Source organism: Cucurbita pepo, chromosome LG06 (assembly GCF_002806865.2).
Source record: "Cucurbita pepo subsp. pepo cultivar mu-cu-16 chromosome LG06, ASM280686v2, whole genome shotgun sequence".
NCBI classification, from domain to species: Eukaryota; Viridiplantae; Streptophyta; class Magnoliopsida; order Cucurbitales; family Cucurbitaceae; genus Cucurbita; species Cucurbita pepo.
In genome coordinates this window covers 5,510,906-5,532,966 of record NC_036643.1, presented here as the reverse complement: position 1 = coordinate 5,532,966, position 22,061 = coordinate 5,510,906, and the positions used below count along the sequence as shown (strand labels likewise).

Sequence of the window (22,061 nt, the reverse complement as noted above, 5' to 3'; positions counted from 1 at the left end):
GAAATGCCTCAAAATATATAGGGAATGCGACTAATCGTTATTCGTCCTATCTGAAGTTATATGTTATCTAAGTCGTTATGTTGTCTTTCTTTCTTGCTAACCTACAACATTACTTTAAACCTTGCTTTCAAAATCTCTCGGCTCTGGTCTTCTAGAACCTTATTCTCAAAACAGGGACATGGATATATGTCGTTCGATAAAACGCGACCCAAATTCAAGTCACCTGACTCACTCAGTGGTGAGAGTGAGTATCACACAATCACCTACAAACCTCTCGAGACAGTGCAATTGTGACACTTTGCATGCTTTGATAGTCATGCCTCCCACTCGATTAACCAGAATGTATTCCAGTCCCATATAGTTAGTTGTATATGGCACCATATGTCTCAATGTCTCCAAATGTTAGATGTTCAGGGGTAGTATTCGGACACTCGAGTTGACTGTAGATTTGTATGTCTATTAGAGCTTACACGCACACAATAGCTTGGTGGAAAGGCAAGGAAAAATTGAATCAAGAAATAATGTTTTCGTTGTTAGAAATATTACGCTCGTATGTGGATGAGAGGCATATAAAATATGTGACGCAGGAGTACGATGGACGATATGGATCGAGCCACATATGAAAAGACTGGATAACAAGTGAAGTATGACAACGTCGAAAGTGTCAATTGTATACTGTTCGAGATTACACAACTTTAAAAGAGATTCAGTTAAATTGAAATAATACAATAATAATAATTATTAAAATTAAATAATTAATTACGAAGCTTCGGTATTTAATATTTTAACTTCTATCTCCATATCTCAAATAAAACATATTCAAATTTTAAAAAAATATATTTAAATTCTTTTAAAAACTTTTAAAACACCTCTTAACTTTCTAAAAAGAAATAAAAAAAATATATTTACTGCGAGTACTACGTTAAAAATAACATTAAAAAATTTAGATATAATTTATAAACTTTTAATTGAAGATATTTTTTAAAATTTTTAAAGAATATTAATGAAACTTTTTAAAAATTTAAATATATTTTTAAGACACTGTTAAAAGTTAAAAAATTATTTTTTAAATAAAATATTAACGTTTTCATCTAAAGATATTTTTTAAAATATTTTTGAAAGTTGAAGGATATTTTTTTAATGTTTTAAAAATATTATTTAAATTAATTTAAAAATATTATTGAAACTTTTAAAAAATTATAAATATTTTTTTTAGATATAGTGAGGTAATTTTACTAATTTTATTTATTTATTAATTATTTTTTGTCCATCCAAATATAGTTTAATTAAAAAAAAAAAAAGATTTTTTTTTGATAATTTGATATATTATCCATAATTGGTAGTTTTTAGTTTTCTTAAATTTTACCATGGGATTTAGTAAATTAACTTAAATATTATACTATAAATTAATTATTGATTATTTCATTATTTGATTATTTTTGGTTCGCGTCGCCATAAGCCCTCGGGCGGAGAAGAACAGGCCTTTCATATACCAATTTGTAGGTACGGATTGAATTTGAGGCGTTCTGTAGAAAAAATCACACGAATTTCTTGTGGAGAGAAGATGGATTTTGAAATGGCGGAGAATCGCTGTTGGTAATTTGACGAATTCACGTTTCTTGATCCGGAAAACCTAATATACTCTTCTTGGCAAATCATCGTCGTCGTCGTCGTCGAGTGGACGGATTGGAAATTGTTGTTTGAATGAGGTTAGGTTTTACTTGGATTGCTTAATCGAATACCGTTTCAGATCCGTTCGAGTTAATAACTATTGCGTTATACTGTTGGACTGGAGTTTGGGAATTCTTTTCGAATCGGATTTGGGAGGACATGTTTTCGCAGAATTTTGCGCCATTTGGAACATTATTTTCGTTTTATCGATTGTTGGATTTCGTCCGAGGGTTTTGGTGAATCTTTTGTTTTGAACCGAGAGATTTTTGTTGTTGATTTCTTCTGCACAACGAAGATAGGGATTCTTCGATCATTTGTTGTGGAATCAGACAATTATACCGATAGCTAATTGCCTTTGAATTGTTGCTATTGTTTTTTAAAATTATGCATCCCCGTCACCGTAATACGGGTAATGGGTTTAGGTCTAGTTCCATGGGAGTTGGATTAGCTTCTTCTCGAATCTCTCCTGAGGGATCGGTTAGGGGCCATGGTGGCGCGTATGGCAATGATTATCGCAATTTTAATCATCCGAGTAGCTTTGGGCGCGGTCAGGGATACCCCAAATCATATCAATCATCCCAGTCACTGCCTCCTCCGCGAAGGGGTGGGGGTTCTGTTGACATTTTTATGGAAGCAGGTCGTCTTGCGGCCGAATATCTGGTTTCTCAAGGTTTGCTCCCATCTAGTGTTTTGTCTGGTAAATGGCAAGGTGGAAGTTTGAGGAGGGAGTCTTCTGAATTTCAGGAATTAGGTCCTTTTCGCGAAGAAGGACGAACATCTAATGCTGCCCCTCCTCATTCAGGACATGTTGGACCTGATTTCGGGTCAGGTAGGAGGCAGCCATCTGATGAGTATAGTTTGGCACCGTCACGAAATCATTTGAGAGGACGAAGAAGATCCTCGTCTTTCCGAAGTAGTGGTTCTGATTGGAGTGGCCAAGAGTACAGTAGGAGCAATAATTACAATGATAGAGCTAGAGCTTCTTCAGATACAGAGGCTTATGATGACGCTGATAATCTTTCTGCTTATGGTAATCGACAGCAAACTGGTGAAGAAGTTGGTACTGAATTTCAAGTTCTCAAACCTTCCAAGTTAGGACGAAAAGGTGACACGCCTGAGGATTCAGGACCTGAACTGGTTAAGTACCCTTTGCCAGATGATGTAGGCTCGAAGGCAAGTATTTCTGCTGTTGGGAAAGACCCGCCAAATGAGAAGAAACTTGCTAAAGATTCTGATGATTTATGTAATGTAGATTCAGGGTTTGAGGAGGTGAAAAATAATACCAATACCAATGAAACTGAGAAACACTGTGTGGCGGAGAAACTATCAATGCAGAATAAAGCTGATGACAGTGATTCCGGGGTGAAGCCAGAGACTGATCTACTAGCATTCTGCAGATTTACTAAGTTCCCCACCAAAACTCGCTCTGCGTTGGCATACAAGGTTTCTAAGGCAGATCCTATTGCAACTGTGTCGGAACAACCTTCTGTTATCAACCCTATCAGATCTGAACTTTCAATTGACAGTAACTCGTCTACTTGTGCTGTATCAGCTAAAAACCTTGATGTCGAAAATCTAAACTCTGAAAGATCTGAACCACAAGCTACTGAGGAAGCTGTTATAATGGAGGAGGCATATCCTAGATTTGGTGAGAAGGCTAGCTCTTTGACGTCTCATTCTTTCCAGCATGGACCATTTTGGAATGAGAGCAAGGAAGAATCTTGCCGAACTCCTGCCGTATTTGGAAGGAGTAATTCTATGTTCGAGGAAAAAGGTCAAAAGCGGTCATTGGATGAGAGTGATATGGGGGACGGGAATAAAAAACCAAGAGAATGGATTCCGTTGATGAATTCAAAGGAGGAAGATGAAGCCTTTGACCTTCTCAAGTTTGATAAAGTAAAAGTTAGTTCTGAGGAAAGCAAGCCAGAGTGTGATAATGAAGTTATTGTAGCTGCTGACTGCGTGAACTCAGTGGATGGTTTTCATTTCATAAAGAACGGAGGTGAGCAATGTGTAGATTATGCACAAGAAAAGCAGCTTTTTCCGAATTCATTTAAGATCTGCGACCTTAACCTTATGGAGGCTTCTGATATACATGATAATCATGAAAACAATCCTCTTCTCATCTTCCAATATATTTCTGAATCAAAAAGAGAAAGAGCTCCTGTTGATATCGGCTTGTCTATAAGCAATGCTACTGAATTTGGCCAAAATAGTGTGGTAGCTGGCGGTAAAGAGATCGAAATTATTGATTTGGAAGATGACTCTAATGCTCAAGTAGACAAGACCTTCCATAATCCAGAGACAAAGTAAGTTTGCTCATCTTTTATTCGAAAGCTATTTTGGTTTACGTTTCCCTAAATACGCTGATAATTGTACCTCACCTCACCTCACCTAGTTGCATTTGATTTGAAAACAAACATTGTGGTGAACTGTATTGATGCCATTTTCAGGAGGGAGCCTGTATTTACTGGATTGGACGGCTTTCCTAACAACGAACAAAACAGTGGAGATATGCCTGATGTTCACGATGGCTATGGACTAATGATTTCAGAGTTGCTTGGAGCAGAATTCCCCAACTGTGCTTCCGTACAAGGAGACATTAATTCAATGCACAATGAAATGTCTCTTTCGAATGGAGAAGTACTTCCTTGCTCATATCCAACTTCATCATTTATTGAAGATTCTCCTTTTTGATACTTTCCCTGGCTTCTTAAAGATTATATTGTTGTGAGGTTCTTTACTGCGTTAAATGTTAATATTATATATATTCTAGGAGTGTTCAAGTCTCAATACCACCATAATTTACTTCCATCTCCACCCGCTTATAGGTCTTTAGTGATTTGGAACTATAAGAAATCATTGGCTATAGGTTTAATGATCTGTCATTTGCTCATTTATTTCAGGGGGCTCTGGCGGATGATGATCTAATATATATGTCCCTGGGAGAAATTCCATTGAGTATGCCAGAATTTTAATTTCTTTTGTCCATCAATATAATTATGTGATCCATCTACCGAAGGTGCTCGGACACCCTCGAATAAGTTTAAATCAATTTGATGGTAGGAATTGTGTATTGTGTAAAAGAAGGATATGCAATTGTTTCCCACAGACTTTGAAGGTCTTAAGTGTATGTTGGGGAAGGAAATAGGTGAATATTGTAAGACAGAATGATAGCTAATGGTCTCTTTTAGCTTCTTCTCTTTACTTTCTTCATTTTCTTGTCACTTCTGTATATCTAGATCTTTCTTGTTCGGTTGCGCACACACACGCACGTATGTTATAACTTGGAGCTTGAGAAAAGGACTTCCTTTTATCTAGTATCAACCATGTTGATCTGAGGAAGTCTTTTTTATCTAGTATCGACTGTGCTGATCCGAGGATGTCTGTTTTTATCTAGTATCAACCGTGCTGATCCGAGTTTTTGTAGGAATTATGTGATGAAAGTAGTTAGTATAGGAATGTCCAAATATGTGGTGCAGGTTGTCAGGTGTTGAAGATTTTAGGCTCTAAGATGAAGTCAAGGGCGTTATCAGCTGCCTGCTCAAATGCATCACCGTTGAGCAAACAAACTATGTTGCTGAACTGTTGACAAACTTGGTCCAATCTTCCATTGTTTTCCTGGTGATCAATGAACTCTTGTAGGTTTTATGCATATCTTAGGTAATTACTCTCAAGTTGATGCTATGTGAACAGAGCATTGTTCCTTGTAACTTAGAAATCACAAAAATCGTGATGTGATGTGATGTCCCACATTGGTTGGGGAGGAGAACAAAACACCCTTTATAAGGGTGTGGAAACCTTTCCCTTAGCAGACGCGTTTTAATGCCTTGAAGGAAGTCCGAAAGGGAAATCCCAAAGAGGACAATATCTGCTAGCGGTGGATCTGGGTTGTTACAAATGGTATTAGAGCTAGACACCGGACGATGTGTCATCCTTTTTGCTGTTCCTCAAAGAGGTAGACACGAGGCGATGTGCCAGTAAGGACGCTGGCCCCAAAGGGGGGTGGATTTGGTGGCGGTCCCACATCGATGGGAGAAAGGGCCAGCGAGGACGGTGTGCCCCAAAGGGGGGGTGGATTGTGATGTCCCACATTGGTTGAGGAGGGGAACAAAACACCCTTTATAAGGGTGTGTGGAAACCTTCTCCTAGCAGACACATTTTAAAGCCCGAAAGGGAAAGCCCAAAGAGGACAATATCTGCTAGCGGTGGATCTAGGTTGTTACACATGATCTCATAAATTAGCCCTCTCTAACCATAACAGCCCCAAGTCTACTGTTAGTAGATATTGTCTTTTTTAAGCTTTTCCTTTCGGGCTTCTTCTAAAGGTTTTAAAACACGTCTGTTAGAAGAGGTTTCTACACTCTTATAAAAAGTGCTTCATTCTCCTCTTCAACCGATGTGGTCTTACATGATCTTATACTTTGTGGGCACCACAATATTCATCTTCTCAACATGCATAACACTCAAATCAATCATGCATCTCATCACAATTTCCATGAACAAATGCACAAAGACTAATAACAACAGCCCAAAAGGCATCTTGTTCATACCACAACTTGATGACCCAGTTGTACATCGACACGTAACATACTTTCTGGGCACTACAATGTTTTTCTTAACATGCATAGCACTCAAATCATGCATCTCAGCCCAAAAGGCATCTTGTTCATACCACAATTCGATGAACCAATTCTACATTGACACGTAACATACTTCACGAAACCGAAACAAATATGTAAAGTTAGATACAAAGGATGAATGTGGGAAGATATGCTTAATTAGGTTTAGAGCATTGAAGACCATTGGATTCTTTGATGCAGAGGGAGGCAAAGAGGCCAGATGGGTAGTTTCCATAGAGATGAATATAATTGAACATGATTGAGGCACAGTTATTGGTTAAATCATTGATATAATTGGCGTAGGGGCAACCAAATTCTTCCAGAGCTGAGCAGCACAGATTGGCTGGGTATTCAGGCCCTTTGCACTTGCTTGTGATGATGCTGTAGTTCATAAATTCAAACTCCACTGGGCAAATACTCAGCCTCCACTGGAGGACAAGCTGCATTAACCTTTAATTATGTACCCAAAACTCGAGCACTTTTCGAGCTAGCGTATTATTTCGACATGTAAAAATTGAAAAACATGTGAGACTGTATACAAAATTTGAGTTCGTAACTTATTGATCAAAGTATATGTCTTTAACCGATTGAATTTTGTTGAGGTTAGTTGACATAGAATGTTATTAGAGTTAGAATAAGTAGAAATAGAACATTTTAGATATACAAACGTTAAACGTTTTTGAAGTTTCGTTACGTTAAAAGGTAGAATTTCATATGATTTATGGGTAAATTACTAATTTAACCTTGTCTCGTTTTATTTTTCTACTAATAAATCAAAATCGAAAGTCTATACTAATAAATCTTGTACTTCTTTTTTTACTCAATGCAAACACAAAATTTTAAATATCTTCGCTTCAAATCTTTCTTGTTGACAATTTTTCACCGTTTGATGTATGAGAAAGAAGGATCTCGAACTTAGATCCAATGGTTATTAGAGAATATGCACATTATAACAGTCTCATTGAATACCTCATGCATTTAAGAATCTACAGAGTATATAAATTCGAAAATCTAAACACAAATTCTGAATACCTGAAGGGGAAGTTGGAGAAGAAGCGGGCACCGTTGCAGCCGTGGCGGCGGTGGAGGCGACCGCCGTGAAGAATATTGAAAGAAGGAGAAGAAGGAAGAGGGAGAAGCATGGTTTGGAGTCCATTTTCTTCATCTTCAGAGGCTTTGGTAGCCTTGTTTTGTGTTCTTGTGTTTTGTGAAGATATTCTGGATTATAGAATTAATCTTTGTTAGTTAATTTATTTTTATTAAGATATATTATTAAAATAATTTAACCAATTAAGTTTTTATTTAATTTTCATGTATTATAACTAATATACATTAAATTTTTTAATTTATTTAGTCGTCAATATTAATAATTAATCTCAAACAAATGATTTACAAGAATAATTAAAAAAAAAAAATCATATTTTAAAAAAATAAAATAAATTTAATTTATTATCATTTATCCTCTATTACTTCTATGAACTATTTAGAATCTCCAATATTGATAAATAAAAATTAAAAAAATTAAATAATAAAAGAATGCAAAACATAAATAATATAACCAAAACACGACTCTCCACAATGGTACGATATTGTCCACTTTGAGCATAAGCTCTCGTAACTTTGCTTTAGGCTTCTCTAAAAGGCTTCGTAACAATGAAGAGAGTATTATTTGATTATAAACCCATGATCATTCCCTAAATTAGCGGACGTGTGACTTTCATTCTCCAATACATTCAAGAAAACTAAAGTTTCAAATCAAACTTAAATGAATATCACAAGCAACTCTATACATGATGATGATACACCAAGTCCCCTTCACAAATTAAGAACAAATAAGAACTTCTGCAATTCAATCTCATGAACAAGAACTCATTTTCCACAGCTATCAGAGTGATGGATAGATAGATACACAAATTTATGTTATGAAACAATGACAATAAATAAATTGTAGTACACATAATTGCAGTTTTTTCAGTATGTTTAAGGTATTATAACAAATTGGAATCAAAAAATGAAAAATGGTAAGCACTTGGACCTTATCAGAATAGCCATAACAGCAGTATGAATCCAGTCGAGAGGATCAGCGAACGAGATGGCAAACGTGCTATCGAACCCCAGTTAAGATCAGCTGAAGTGGAGGGCGGGAGTGCAGGGCATTCCAGACCTTGCTTCCCACCCTTGCACTCGCTAGAGAAGAGGCCAGGAGGGTATTTCCCATACAGGTTGATGTAGCTGAACATGGTTGAAGCGCAATCATTTGTTAAATCGTTGAGATCCTTGGCGTAAGGGCAAGCGAATTCTGTCAAAGCGGGACAACATTGTTCGGGAGGGTATCGAGGCCCCTTGCATTTGCTTGTGATGATGGTGTAGTTCAAGAATTCAAAGTTCACTGGACAAGCTGCATAAATTGTGCAACATCACATGATTAGAACAAATTTGTTGAAGCATAGCTTCAGAAAGCACAGATTTCTGGTAAAAGAAAGATAATGTAAGCCATAATCCAACTACAAAGTTTTCGGACTTCTAGTTGGAATCTGAATAGGTTAAGCTTGGTGAGTGTTGAGTGTTGAAGACGGTTGGGAGAGGAGTCCCACATCGCCTAATTAAGGGGTTGATCATGGGTTTATAAGTAACGTATACATCTCGATTGATATGAGGCTTTTTGAGGAAACCAAAAGTAGAGTCATGAGAGCTTATACTCGAAGTGGACAATATCATACCATTGTGGAGAGTCGTGATTTCTAACATGGTATCAGAGTCATGCCCTTAGCTTAGTCATGTTAATAGAATCCTCAAATGTCGAACAAAGAAGTTGTGAGCATGGAATGTGTAGTCAAAAGTAACTCAAGTGTTGAACAAATGGTGTACTTTGTTCGAGGTCCCATAGGCTTTAGGGGAGGCTCTATGGTATACTTTGTTCGAAGGGAGGATTGTTAGGAGAGGAGTCTCACATCGCCTAACTAAAGGATTGATCATGGGTTTATAAGTAAGGTATACATCTTCATTGGTATGAGACCTTTTGGAGAAACCAAAAGTAAAAAAGGATTGATCATGGGTTTATAAGTAAGGTATACATCTTCATTGGTATGAGACCTTTTGGAGAAACCAAAAGTAAAGTCATGAGAACTTATGCTCAAAGTAGACAATTTCATACCATGGTAGAGAGTCGTGATTTCTAACCGTCAGTAATGTGATTATGATCACTAATAAGAATGGGTGGGGTAAGTCATGAGAACTTATGCTCAAAGTAGACAATTTCATACCATGGTAGAGAGTCGTGATTTCTAACCGTTAGTAATGTGATTATGATCACTAATAAGAATGGGTGGGGTTAAGCAATCTAATGATTTTCCAAACAAAAGACATAGTATGCACCAAATACTGGCCATTTCTAAACAACACCAAGATCTTCTTCTCCACCATAAAACACAGAAGCAAGCACCAAAAAGAGCCCATTCGTTTCAAGTAAACAATATGATACCTAAAAGCCTATCAATTTTCAATTTTCATGTGTTCAATATATGGAAAATAAAACGAAGAACAGAAACAAAACGGCAAAAATGGCAGAAACATGATTCAAGTGCCAGATCTCTAATCAAAAGCTAAGATAAAGCTTCTTTAGTTCTTTAATTTGTAGCAAGTTGGTGGAAATTGAGAGGACGATCTTCATTAGGAATTGCATTTTCCACATGAACATACAAGATGGAAAATCAGGAAAAAGGCTTCTGCACACAGATAAATAACTGCAAATATACCAAGCATTTAATTTTTCATTTTCTAAACGAAACTGATTTGAAGATTTATGAGGAAGAGAAAAAAAAGAGAAAGAAACAAATTATTCAAACCTCGAGTATGTATGAACAACATAATTTTCCCATAAATCCTAAACTATGTAACACATCACTAACACGAGACGATTAAAAGCCAAAAGCTATACAAGTAAGGCCGCAGCGAGTTATAGAAAATAGTGATCATAGAATATGATCTCCCTTCATAAGAGGCTACAATTTTATCTTCATATATGTGTGAAATGGAAAGCACTAGGAATGATAACTCCTGAATCAATTCAGAAAATTAGTTTATGAAAATGTGAATTAGTTAATTCCTGACAATTCATTGTCGTAAACACAGAGGTCATATGAAAATGTTAAAGCCACAAGTTCCAGCTCTTTCAACAAACTGCTCAGTTATTTGCGTATTAAAAACTTATGAGAAGCCAAATTTGGACGATTTCATCTTGAGTTGGCTTTGGGAAAAACCCTAAAAGCATATACCAAATGATAAACGACCCAAGTTTATTAAAACAGAATGAACATCGATTAATCTCAAGGAAGAAATACACATTTTCACGCTGCATACTTTTTTCCCCTCCCTTTTAATGTTATTGAATCACTGCGTAAATCACGGATGGATCATCCCATTACGATAATAAAATCAATAAATCCTGCTTCCCGATAAAACTAAGTTACTATGTCCGTTGAATTTCCATTTTTCACGGCGGTTGTGGCAAAAGAGAGATCCTAGAAGAGCACGAGTAGAAATCGAGAGAATCAAATGGTCAAACGAATAAAGCCACAACAAGTATCCCAAAATTCCACAACCTCGAGAGAGAAGAACACAGATCGCAAAGATCTTTAACAAACAAAACAAGCACAAACAAAACAGAGCTCTCAAAACCTAACACAATCAGGTCAACAACTAAATTAAATCACGAACTCAACAAAAAAAAAAAAGAAATAGGATGTTGAAGAAAGGAGCAGAACCTTTTCTAGCCTGGAGGAGGCTCCGACCGATTAAAACCTTCGATTCAAAGACATCACCTGGAGCAAAAAAAAAAAAAAAAAAAAAAAAAAAAAAAAAAAAAAAAAAAAAAAAAAAAAAAAAAAAAAAAAAANCAACTAGAGAACAAGAAGGAGAAGCAAGAGAGCGGCGAAATTTGACAATGTCGCCGTGATTGTGAATCTGAAGTACCTGAAATGGAAGTGGATGAAGAAGTACTGAAAAGCAGTGAGAGGAAGAAGAGAATAAGCATTGAGAAGTTACAGAATGAACGATCGGAGACCATAATTCCGGCGAGAGAGAGAGAAGGTTCTTCTTCTTCTTCTCCGACGAGCAGGCGAGAGACAGGCTGTTGAATAGAATTTCCCCTTAGAATATGTTTTTGTATTTTATTTTATTTTTTAATTTCCACGTCTGAAGTAATAAATAAATAAATATATATATAGTGTGTGATGAACGGGATACAGCTAAACGCGGAAACTGGGTCACCAAATCGAACCGGTTCGGTTCATGTGGGTACCCACCTTTTTTTTTTATTAAAAAAAAAAACAAAATAATTTTCTAATATTATTCATTTTAATTTTAATGTTCAAATTATTATACATTTATTATACTAAAAAAATTATTAAAAAATAGAAATAGACCGACTCCCGCTACTTTAACGGAATGAAAATCAAAATTATTCGCAAATATAACACAGTTTTAAGCTCAATCGATTACTGATAGATCTATCACCGATAAATTTATTTGATAGATTTACCCGTTGTCGAAGTCTATTAGTAATAGATCTATCCTTTATTAAGGACGATCATACCGGCTCATTTAAGTCATAGAATATCAATTGTTTTATTTCGTTAAATTAATAAAAATACGTATAAACTTTAAAAAAAGTAAAATAATATTCTTATGTTTTTTAAAAAAGTATTTAATTTTAAAAATCCCTTTAAATTTTAAAAGGTTTAATTAATAACTTCAAAGTTGAAAAAATATATTTAAATGCTCTATTTATTTTTATAAAAAAAAAAGTTCAAAAATTTTAAAAATTCAATAATAAACATAGAAATACACTATTAATAGACATAAAAATAGTTTGTTAAATAGTGGATTAGTGATAGACATGCATCACCCATAGATTTAGATTTTGAATTCGATAATTGATGACTATTATATTTTCCTACAATATAATTACGTTATTTATTTATTTTATTTTATTTTTTTTAAGTGGAGACTATCCTACAAACAAACTCGAGGTTTTTTAGGATGGGCCATTCATATCAGGTTTCGGAATCTGGGTTTGACACTTGATGACCCCGACATTTTCCTACGATATGATCAGGCCATTCATATCAGGTTTCGAAATCTGAATTTGACACTTGATGACCCAGACATACTATCCTACAAACAAACTCGAGGTTTTTTAGGATGGACCATTCATATCAGGTTTCGGAATATGGATTTGACACTTGATGACCCGACATTTTCCTACGATATGATCAAGTTACTTACTCATCGCTTCTTAAGAGTAAAAACTATTCCCACATCCCAACATGAGTCCTTCCAGCATGCTTGAAAAAATTCCAAGAGGTCGCCCCAGTAATAAAGCATGTTTAACGGTAGAATTCCTATAATTAAGTATCTAAAAAGAAGGTACACATTGATAGTATAAGTAGTAACATTCAATTATTTTAAGTATATCTTTAAAATCGCTCTCATTAAGATGTAGTCTCGATTAATTCATACACTCCTTTACTTTGGTGTTAAAGTACATCAAAACATGTCTTAAATCGAAACGTATTATTAAAATTGTAAATTCAAATACTAAAATAATTATTGTGAAAATTCTAAAACATAAATGTTTTATATGATTCAATAAATAAAATCACTATTTCTAAAACTAATTTATTAAATGGTAGAAAAACCTGTCGTCGTTTAAAAAAAAAATGGTTGGTTTGAAATTAATTAGGAAAATATGATATTTTATTTTCGCTTTTATTTGAAGGTGTCTTTTTAGAGATGCATTTGGTATTTTTAATTTTTTTTTAGTAATTAACTTTTTAAAATAAGAATTCCAGAAATCCAAATCCAAATAGATTTTGGGAGTGATGGGATTAAAAAGGTAATTTTTACTAAATTTAATATTTTTCCAAAAATTACGAAAAATAGAGAAAAGACAACCAAATACAAAACTCCGAACTCCCTATTTTTATTCTCACATTTTTCTCTAATTAGATATATTTGAAAACCTACCATGAAAATGGATACTATAAGTTTTTAGTATTTTGAAGTAACATATATATGTGATGTCTCACCTGGTTGGGAGGAGAACAAAATACTATTTATAAGAGTGTGATTTCTCTAACAGGCACGTTTTAAAGCCTTGTGGGGAAGCTCGAAAGGGAAAGTCAAAAGAGGACAATATTTGCTAACGATAGGTCTTGGCCATTACAAATGGTATCAGACACTGAACGATGTGCCAACCTTCTTGCTGTTCCCTGAAAGGGAGTAGACACGGGGTGGCGTGCTAGTAAGGATGATGGGCCCCAAAGAGGGATGGATTTGGTGGGGGTCCCACATCGATTGGAGAAAGGAACGAGTGCTAGCGAGGACGCTGGGTTCCAAAGGAGGGGTGGATTGTGATGTCCCACATTAGTTGGGGAGGAGAACAAAACATCTTAGATGTTTTAAAGCCCCTAGCCGTTGTAAAGCTTTGAGGGGAAGCCCAAAAGGAAAAGTCTAATAGGCCATTATAAGATATATATAATGGGGGGGGGATAATTAAAAAAAAAAAAAAAAAACCTCGTAGAGACGCATTTTAATAATTTAAGAAAAAAAACACAAAATGCACGAGAGATCTTTAAATAATGTCGAAAAAGTACTCAAACCTCTCAATAGTTTAAAACTCCAACCATTTTTTTTTAGAGAAAACGTAAAAATCTAAAAAAAAATGGAAAGAAATGAATGACAAAAAATAATAGTGCAACGACCCAGGCACAAGCCCATCGCTAACAGATAATGAATGACCCAAGAAAAATAGTGTAACGGTCAAGGCCTAAGCCCATCACTAGCTGATAATGAATGACCCAAGAAAAATAGTGTAACGGTCAAGGCCTAAGCCCATCGCTAGCCGATAATGAATGACCCAAAAAAATAGTGTAACGGTCAAGGCCTAAGCCCATCGCTAGCCGATAATGAATGACCCAAAAAAATAGTGTAACGACCCAGGCCCAAACGCATTGCTAGCAGATAATGAATGACCTAGTGGAACGGTCTAGGCCAAAGCCCATCGCTAGCATATAATAAATGACCCAAAAAAAATAGTGCAACGGCCCAGGCCCAAGCCCATCGCTAGCAGATAATGAATGACCCAAAAAAAAAAATCGTGTAATGGCCAAGATCTAAGCCCATCGCTAGCCGATAATGAATGACCCAAAAAAATAGTGTAACGACCTAGGTGTAAGTCTATCCCTAACAGATATTATCCTTTAAACTTTTCCGGTAGGACTTCCTCTCAAAATTTTCAAAAACATCTTATTAGGGAGAAGTTTTCGCACTTTTATAGAGAATATTTGGTTCTTCAAACAATCTCAAAGTAGAGAATAGATGAATATATATATATAACTCTAAGCAGTAGTACATCAATGATTCATCTTTTTAAGAACACTCCTAAAAGAAAACAGAGAAAGTAAAAGCATTTAAAAATTACTTGGAAGTCGGAGTGTGTATGCAAAGCCACGTTATTCACCCTTCTTTTCTCTTCTTTTCTGTACTCCACCCTCCACCAAACCCTGAACATTAGCCAACCTTTTTTCTGTATACAATTTTGTCAGCCTTTGTCTATAATCAAAACCCTCAAAATTATATATAATATATATAAAAAGATGACAGAAAAAGGGAGTGAAAACAGTACTTCACGTGTATTCAAGCTTTGCCTCCTTTCTATCTCTCTCTCTATCTCTATCGTCGTCTCTATTGCCGCCAGCAATTATTATCCGTTGGATCTTGGTCACTCCGGGCCCGCCAGCACCTATGTTGTTTCTTTTTGCTTCAAGGCTATGATTATTATTCTAATCCATCCTATGCATTTCACCAATCTAATCTAACACAAAAATCTTCTCGGCTGCACCACAGAAACCAGAGTTACCATTTTAGTAATGAATCACAACCCTACACTTTGTTTAATGATATTCATTTTGTTTCTACTTGCTCCCTATTGGTTAAATTAATCAAAAATATGAACATTTGTAATTTGTTTTAAAAGTATTCTAAGCTTTTAAAATTTAAATAATACCCTTTTTTACCTTTAAAAAAAATTAAAAATTAAAAATATTTCCCATTAGTTTTGAACGGAAATTAATAATACTATATTTAAAAAATACATTTAAACTTTCAAATTTTCATCGGTATCCTTAAATTTCTTTAAAACTTTAAAATTAATCTTTAAAACTTTTTAAAAATACTAGAATCAAATCATAAGAACCTTAAAAAAAATTAACTAATGGTAAAGATATATTTTAATTTTTTAGTCCAAATGTATATTTTAAAACAAAACATTAACTATTTTCATCCATCCAAAACTATGGTAAAATTTAAAACAAAATATTAACTATTTACCTCCAAAACTGTGGTAAAATTCAAAACAAAATATTAACTATTTACATCCGAAACTAAATATTAACTATTTACATCAAAAACTAGGGATAAATTTAAAAACAAAATATTAACTATTTACATTGAAAACAGTGGTAAAAAAAATTTTAATTTTTTTTTTTTAAATTTCAAGTGTATTTTGATATTTTTTTTAAAGTTCAAACATATTATTGAGACAAAGTGTACAGATCAGAGAAAGGTCATACTCTAGACAGGTTTTAACTAAGCTAAAGTATTTTTATTAATTTAACCCATCAAAAACCGGAAATCTACAGCCTAAAGTGTTAGATTTGACTATACTATAAGCCGGATCCCATTTGGTAAAGATATATTTTAAATTTAAAAAACTTTCAAGGGTATCACAAAACTTCAAAAGTGTTTCATCCCATCTATTTTTTTGAAACAAAACATTAACTATTTTCATTCAAAACTAATCCGAAGGAAATTTTAAATTTTTTTAAAAAATTTAAAGGTTATTTTGAGATTTTTTTGAAAGTTTAAAGATATTATTTGAAACAAAATGTAAAAATCAGAGAAGGTCAAATTCTAGACCGGTTTTTGCCTACACAGGTATTTTTATTAATTTAGCCTATCAAAAACCGAAATCTACAGCCTAAAGTGTTCATAGGATTTGACTATACTATAAGCCCAATCCCATTTGTTTATTTTTTGTTTTTAAAAGAAATTTTGAAATCCGTCTTTCAAAAGGAAAACAAAAATAGCTAATAACAAAAAAGATGTGTTCAAAAGCTGCTTACTTGGCATTGGGACTCCCGCAATTTCTCCAGCAGCTCGCCTGCCTCAAGTTGCTTTACAACAGTAGCGTGGAGTGTCTGAACCAATGAAATGAACGTAAATGCTAAGCTACAAGAATCAATCAAAAGAATGAAACTGATTAATCACATAAAGATAAGCTTACTCTTTTTGTTTTCTCCAGGTCAAATTCAACCAACTTGATTCTGTCCAATGATTCAGTAAGCAAATTCTCTTTCTCCAAAGGAATTTTAGCAGGCTTGTTGCTCAGCTCTACAAATATTTTTTCTAGCCTCTCGAGACGCTGTAAACACGGGCCGATGTAATCTTCTTCGTTTACGCCTTGAATTGCAGCAGCAGGAGCAGCAGCATTGTTATTTGTAATGTGTTCTACTGTGTTAGAAGGATATATATTGTTCTGTCTTTTCCAAAACTGAAACTGTAAACTTCGAAGAAATGCTATCAATCTAACCCAGAATGATATAAGAACTCTCCCTGTAGAATCAAGGTTTCTTTTCTCAAGTTTTTGCTTCAGGATTTCATGTTCATTAGTTATAGTACCTGAAAAGAATGAATTCAAGAAAAATCTGACCGACGAACGATATAATTCAAGAATAATTAGAAAATTATGCACATAATCCTACTATCCTAGTGTCAGGTGAGCCGTGAAGATTTTGATTTACAGCAAATTAGAATGAGAAACATAATCACATCAAGTACCTTCTGTGTTTGATGTCACTTTGCTCGACAAATTCCCGTTCTCGATTATTTCAAGCGATGGACCATGAGAACCTCCAACTCTTTGGTCACTTTTGGTTACTGTTCTAACGGGTCGGAAATCATCATCGTCACAACTGTAGTAAGCATTAGAGTCAGCAGCCCTTTGCTGCAAAAATTATAAATTCTTATATTCACATACAAAACATTTTCACAGTTCATGTGCTACATGGTTTAAGACTTACTTCTTCGTGAACCGGAGCCAAACAAGGAACCAAAGAGACAGCTCGCTCCAGTGGGGAGTACGGGTCATCGATATCTGATCCTGAATCCGGTAATGATGTATCTCTACTTCTTCCCTGATGGAAGATAAAAATATGCATATCAATACAATGTACAGATCATAATTACAGCATGCAATAATATGCAATATAATGTCGGATAGTTAACGATAGCTCTGATGGCTCTGATGGGTGGTTTTACTAGAATAGGCATTAGTGAGATCACTATTTTAGTAAATGATGCAGAGAAGGCTAGTGACACCATAAGAAGCTCAGAAAACTCTGAAAATAGCGGAAGATAACTTGAGGAAAGCTCATATGAAATTTTCATGGAAAAAAGAATTACAATTAAAAAACAAAATAAATATAGATAAATTAGAGTATAGATAATATGGATCAGATCAAACCATGAAACCAACAGTTACCTTCAGTGAAGGCATTTGAGCACGTGAGTGCAATTTTGCTTCATTCTTGGCCACTCTTGTGTCTTGCCTTACAAAGGTGGCTCCTGCATTATGCACAACCTAGAAACACAAGACTAGGTTAATTTGTGCTGAAGAATTGAAACTACTTAACAAAGTCGGACTACGTTTGAAACATGATGAAAACCCACCTTCATAATATCGGGATCATTCCAGGGACCTTTATTCGATCTAAGGCATCCGCCTTCAACGCCACTACATGTACACGAGCCACCTAAGAAATCTGGCAACTGACTGAAAGAAAAACAATCTTAGTGAAGTAACTTGAAGATAAGAACCATTCAAATAAAGCGAGTGTAAATGGTCATACTCTGAATCAATGACTTCAAGTAGCTTTCCAATCGATTTGGAATCAAGAACCTACAATTGGAACTAGATGATTAATCCAGCATAAGGAAAAGGGAGTGCATGTAACTTGAATATACCACAGCTATACCTGAATCTTGGCAACAGTTTTCATATCAAGAAATTTCTGAGCAGCAGGCCAGAGAAACTTCTTGAAACCAGAACCCGCATGGACAATATACATTCGATGTAATGTCTGCAGGAATAGGTGAAAAGGGAATGAGAGATGACAGGAGAAAACGATCAGATATGTTTGTGTTTGGAAGGAATTGGATACCTCAGGATAATAATTGCTGTCTATCTTTGTCATGGCAGCTAAGAGATTTGCAGCAGCGCGGGAGAAATTTTTCATGCCCTGGAATCAAAGTATTAGTACCATGATATTAAATTTCAATAAATCGATTTAAACCGAAAACCCTTCGTAAAAGGAATTGTGTATTTAAGATACCATTGTTGGGAGAAATGAATGATTTTTCATATCACAATGGATGATCCTGTTAAGATTATATACATATTGGCCTTTTCTTGAATAGGTCAGACATATAGAAGCAAATTCTGTTTGACTTTGGCTCCTAATCTAAGACCCTCCCGTATAGCAATTTACCCAATGGATCAGGCGGGGTTCGGGATTTTCAAGCTTTCATACCGAAAAATATTAATTCCAAGCAAAGTTTCGATATACTTTGAGACAATAATGTGATCGTGTTTAAGATTATATTTCAAGAAAACTGAATAGATAAACCTTTCAAGACTGTTATCAACGTACCAAGCCCTGCACATCCAATATGGTTGTTGTTGAACAAATTCTTCTCTTAGCCGCAATTGTACAAGCAGGGAATTTTTCATGTAGAGCCCTTTCAAATTCTTGCACATGGTACTTTAAGTATCTATCAATCGTGGTGATATGCATGAGTCTACTTGGATGGGCTTTCCCAAGTCTCTCTATATAAACTGGCCTGCCTTCTTTATCAACTCCATGATATCCCTGAGGATAATACTGCAACACCTCTTCAAGCTCTTCGAATTCGAAATCCTACAGACGAAACACTTCACTGATATATTAAAGCTCAAAAACTTGCAAGCTGTCCAACTACATTACGCACTTCTCGAAAATAATGAAGATGATGATATATGTTGACAAAGAAAATATTGATATCATACTACTTTAGAGGTCCACGATTCCTAACATGGTATCAAAGTCACGCCTTAACTTAGCCATGTCAATAGAATCCTCAAATGTTGAACAAAGAAGTTGTGAGCCTCGAAGGTGTAGTCAAAAGTGACTCAAGTGTCGAACAAATGATGTACATTGTTCGAGGAATCCAGAGAATGAGTCGAGCCTCGATTAAGAAAAGGTTGTTCGAGGGCACCATAGGCCTCAGGGGAGGCTCTATAGTGTACTTTGTTCGAGGAGAGGATTGTTGAGGAATGTTGGGAGAGAGTCCCACATTGGCTAATTTAGGAAATGATCGTGGGTTTATAAGGAATACATCTCCATTGGTATGAGGCATTTTGAGGAAACTAAAAGCAAAGTCATCAGAGCCTAAGCTCAAAGTGGACAATATCATACCACTGTAGAGGTCCGTGATTCCTAACAGAAAATAACTCTCATCAAGGTACGACTGAAGCTCATTTTACCTCTAGTATAGTATCAGTTCCATATTCCTTTCTCCAATTAAGCATTTCTTCCCACATCCGAATTGTCTTTTCCATGTTAAACTCTCTAGCTTTCAAAAATCTACAGAAAAATAACAAATAGATGAGGATACTAGTACTGACTCAATAAGAAATGTGCATGAACTTAGCAGAATGCTTTCAAAAATTGCACAGACCTCAGTAAAGTATGATAATCATCAAGCCTAGATGGTAGTAAATTCCTCTCAAGAAGTTTTTGACGCAATTCATGGACAGCACTCTCCTCTTTCGCATCTCGAACATCTTCTATGGATACTGAAGGAACCCTGTAGTCAATTTTCCTCTTTCCTCTCTTCTTAAGAGAGTGAGTAAATTTATTGGAAGCATTTATTGCCTTTTTCTTGAGGCTCCCAATTTTGGACAGCCGTCTCTCATCTTCAGAATTTTCAAAGCACTCTCTAATTTCATCACTAGTTCCAGGACCTTCAAAGCCTTTGAATGAGAAACAAGGAAAAAGCGTTAGAAACATTTCTAATCCAATACAAATAGTAAAATCAGTAGAAATTTGAACAATTGGAAAATAAATGGTGTTCATCCATCAAGAAAATCGACTCAATATCTTAGCAGCTGAAACCTAATGCTCAATGACTCATGCATCAAATGAGGAACTTCGTACACGTTATGGTTTTCTGTTTTATGCCCATAAACTACAAAACATACCTAACATTTCAATTCAGAGACAATGAGCGTGAAAGGTAAATGGCTTTAAAGCTTCAAGGGACAGCGCCAAACCCACTGGAAACGATCCGCACGGGCACGTCAACCTGTTGTTGCAGGAGAAAATCAGAAATCATAAGAAATTTGCTATGTCAATTACATGAAGACGCGTGATTGAAGCATAGAAAGTGAAGTTGCATTTCGTAGGCGTGAAGCATTTAGATTCCTTTCAGGCTGAATAATCAGAAATAGCGAACAAAATACAGCACGCAAAACTAGCATTCCGTATCCGCCCTACTCTATGAAACGTCAAGAAACGACTGATTCAAGGACTTTAGAGACCATATTCAAGATTCGAAAACTCTTTGGGCAGCATTTCCGAAAGATCAGAGACCAAGAAAGAGGATTGGCCATTAACATTTGATGAAAAGGTCCCAAGCTAACGAATACAATATTTAGTTTTCTACAGCCTTCCTCGAGCTACTACAAAAATTCGATCGAAAGAGTGAATACCGATCACTTCAAGCGAGCGAAGGAATTCGGTGCGCAGAGTAACTAACATTAAAGATAGATCCAAACAGAGAACGGCTCTCGAGACCTGATTTTTCACATAGCTTCATGGATGTCAAATCGTAAAAGAATTTCGACCTTCCAGCAGCTCGCTTTTTTTTTTTTTTTTTTTAATCGGGAATGAAAAAAGAAAAAGAGAGAAAGAAGAAGAAAAAGAAAAGGAAGCGTCATCTTCATATACATAGCGAAAACGGATGATCGAGAAAAAAACGAAATCCAAAGCCGAATTAAAAAAGTGTCCATTAAGCTCCATCTTCAACCGAAAATTCCGGAACACACGAGAAACAGTGACAGTCATCAAGAGGAATCTCATCACAACAACCATCAATTCCCTTCCGCAAACCAAAACCGGTCAAGAGAAGCCACAAACACATTGAATCTCGACAATGCCGGTGCACACCACTCGGATCTCGAATCAAATCCACAGCAACCAGTAGAAACAAATACAACACAACGGAGAACAAAAAAAAAACAGAAAATACGCAGCTGAATTAGAGAAAAACAAAGCCAGAAAACAGTAAGAAAACAAACCTCGTGACAAAACCCTAAACACAGGAGCCGAAAGTAGCCTCAGAAGAGGACGAGCACGAAACATCGATGGAGACAAGAGGAATCTTGTCCAAGCAACGGCGATAAAAACAGCAGCAGAGGAAACGGAATCTGAAAGTTGAAGGGCAGATATGGAGTAGTTGTGGTTGTTGATGTTGTTGTGAGGAATTTTCTCGAGAAACCAAATACGAAATTTTCTCGAGAAAATCAGGGGAGAGGAAGGTGAAAATGAAGAACTGGAGAAGAACGATCTGAAGCTTTTGTTGGTTAAAAATAGTGTGTGAGCTTGCAAC

General features: G+C 35.5%; 3 protein-coding genes across 5 annotated transcripts; 1 reads left to right on the top strand and 2 right to left on the bottom strand.

Moving 5' to 3' along the window:
* Positions 1-1,441: 1,441 nt before the first annotated feature.
* Positions 1,442-4,887, top strand: LOC111797051 (uncharacterized protein At4g26450-like). 2 transcript variants are annotated; one of them, XM_023679925.1, is made up of 3 exons: positions 1,442-3,980; positions 4,125-4,314; positions 4,578-4,887. In XM_023679925.1, exons 1-3 carry the CDS (start codon positions 2,056-2,058, stop codon positions 4,647-4,649), a joined length of 2,187 nt encoding a protein of 728 aa, XP_023535693.1. In that variant the 5' UTR covers positions 1,442-2,055; the 3' UTR covers positions 4,650-4,887. The 2 variants fall into 2 exon arrangements, with proteins under 2 accessions (XP_023535693.1, XP_023535694.1); XM_023679926.1 differs by having other exon boundaries at positions 4,125-4,401; positions 4,578-4,669.
* A 3,228-nt stretch (positions 4,888-8,115) lies between these two features.
* LOC111797665 (GPI-anchored protein LLG1-like) lies at positions 8,116-15,068 on the bottom strand. 2 transcript variants are annotated; one of them, XM_023680742.1, is made up of 5 exons: positions 14,980-15,068; positions 14,776-14,880; positions 11,265-11,421; positions 11,057-11,113; positions 8,116-8,691 (listed from the first exon to the last, which is right to left on the bottom strand). In XM_023680742.1, exons 2-5 carry the CDS (start codon positions 14,863-14,865, stop codon positions 8,333-8,335), a joined length of 663 nt encoding a protein of 220 aa, XP_023536510.1. In that variant the 5' UTR covers positions 14,866-14,880; positions 14,980-15,068; the 3' UTR covers positions 8,116-8,332. The 2 variants fall into 2 exon arrangements, with proteins under 2 accessions (XP_023536510.1, XP_023536509.1); XM_023680741.1 differs by having other exon boundaries at positions 14,776-14,980.
* LOC111797663 (phosphatidylinositol/phosphatidylcholine transfer protein SFH13-like) lies at positions 14,980-22,061 on the bottom strand. The gene is made up of 15 exons (XM_023680738.1): positions 21,751-22,061; positions 20,653-20,756; positions 20,130-20,424; positions 19,936-20,035; positions 19,064-19,330; positions 18,575-18,652; positions 18,389-18,493; positions 18,263-18,312; positions 18,084-18,186; positions 17,896-17,994; positions 17,435-17,548; positions 17,193-17,358; positions 16,639-17,033; positions 16,478-16,552; positions 14,980-15,189 (listed from the first exon to the last, which is right to left on the bottom strand). Exons 2-15 carry the CDS (start codon positions 20,657-20,659, stop codon positions 15,169-15,171), a joined length of 1,875 nt encoding a protein of 624 aa, XP_023536506.1. The 5' UTR covers positions 20,660-20,756; positions 21,751-22,061; the 3' UTR covers positions 14,980-15,168.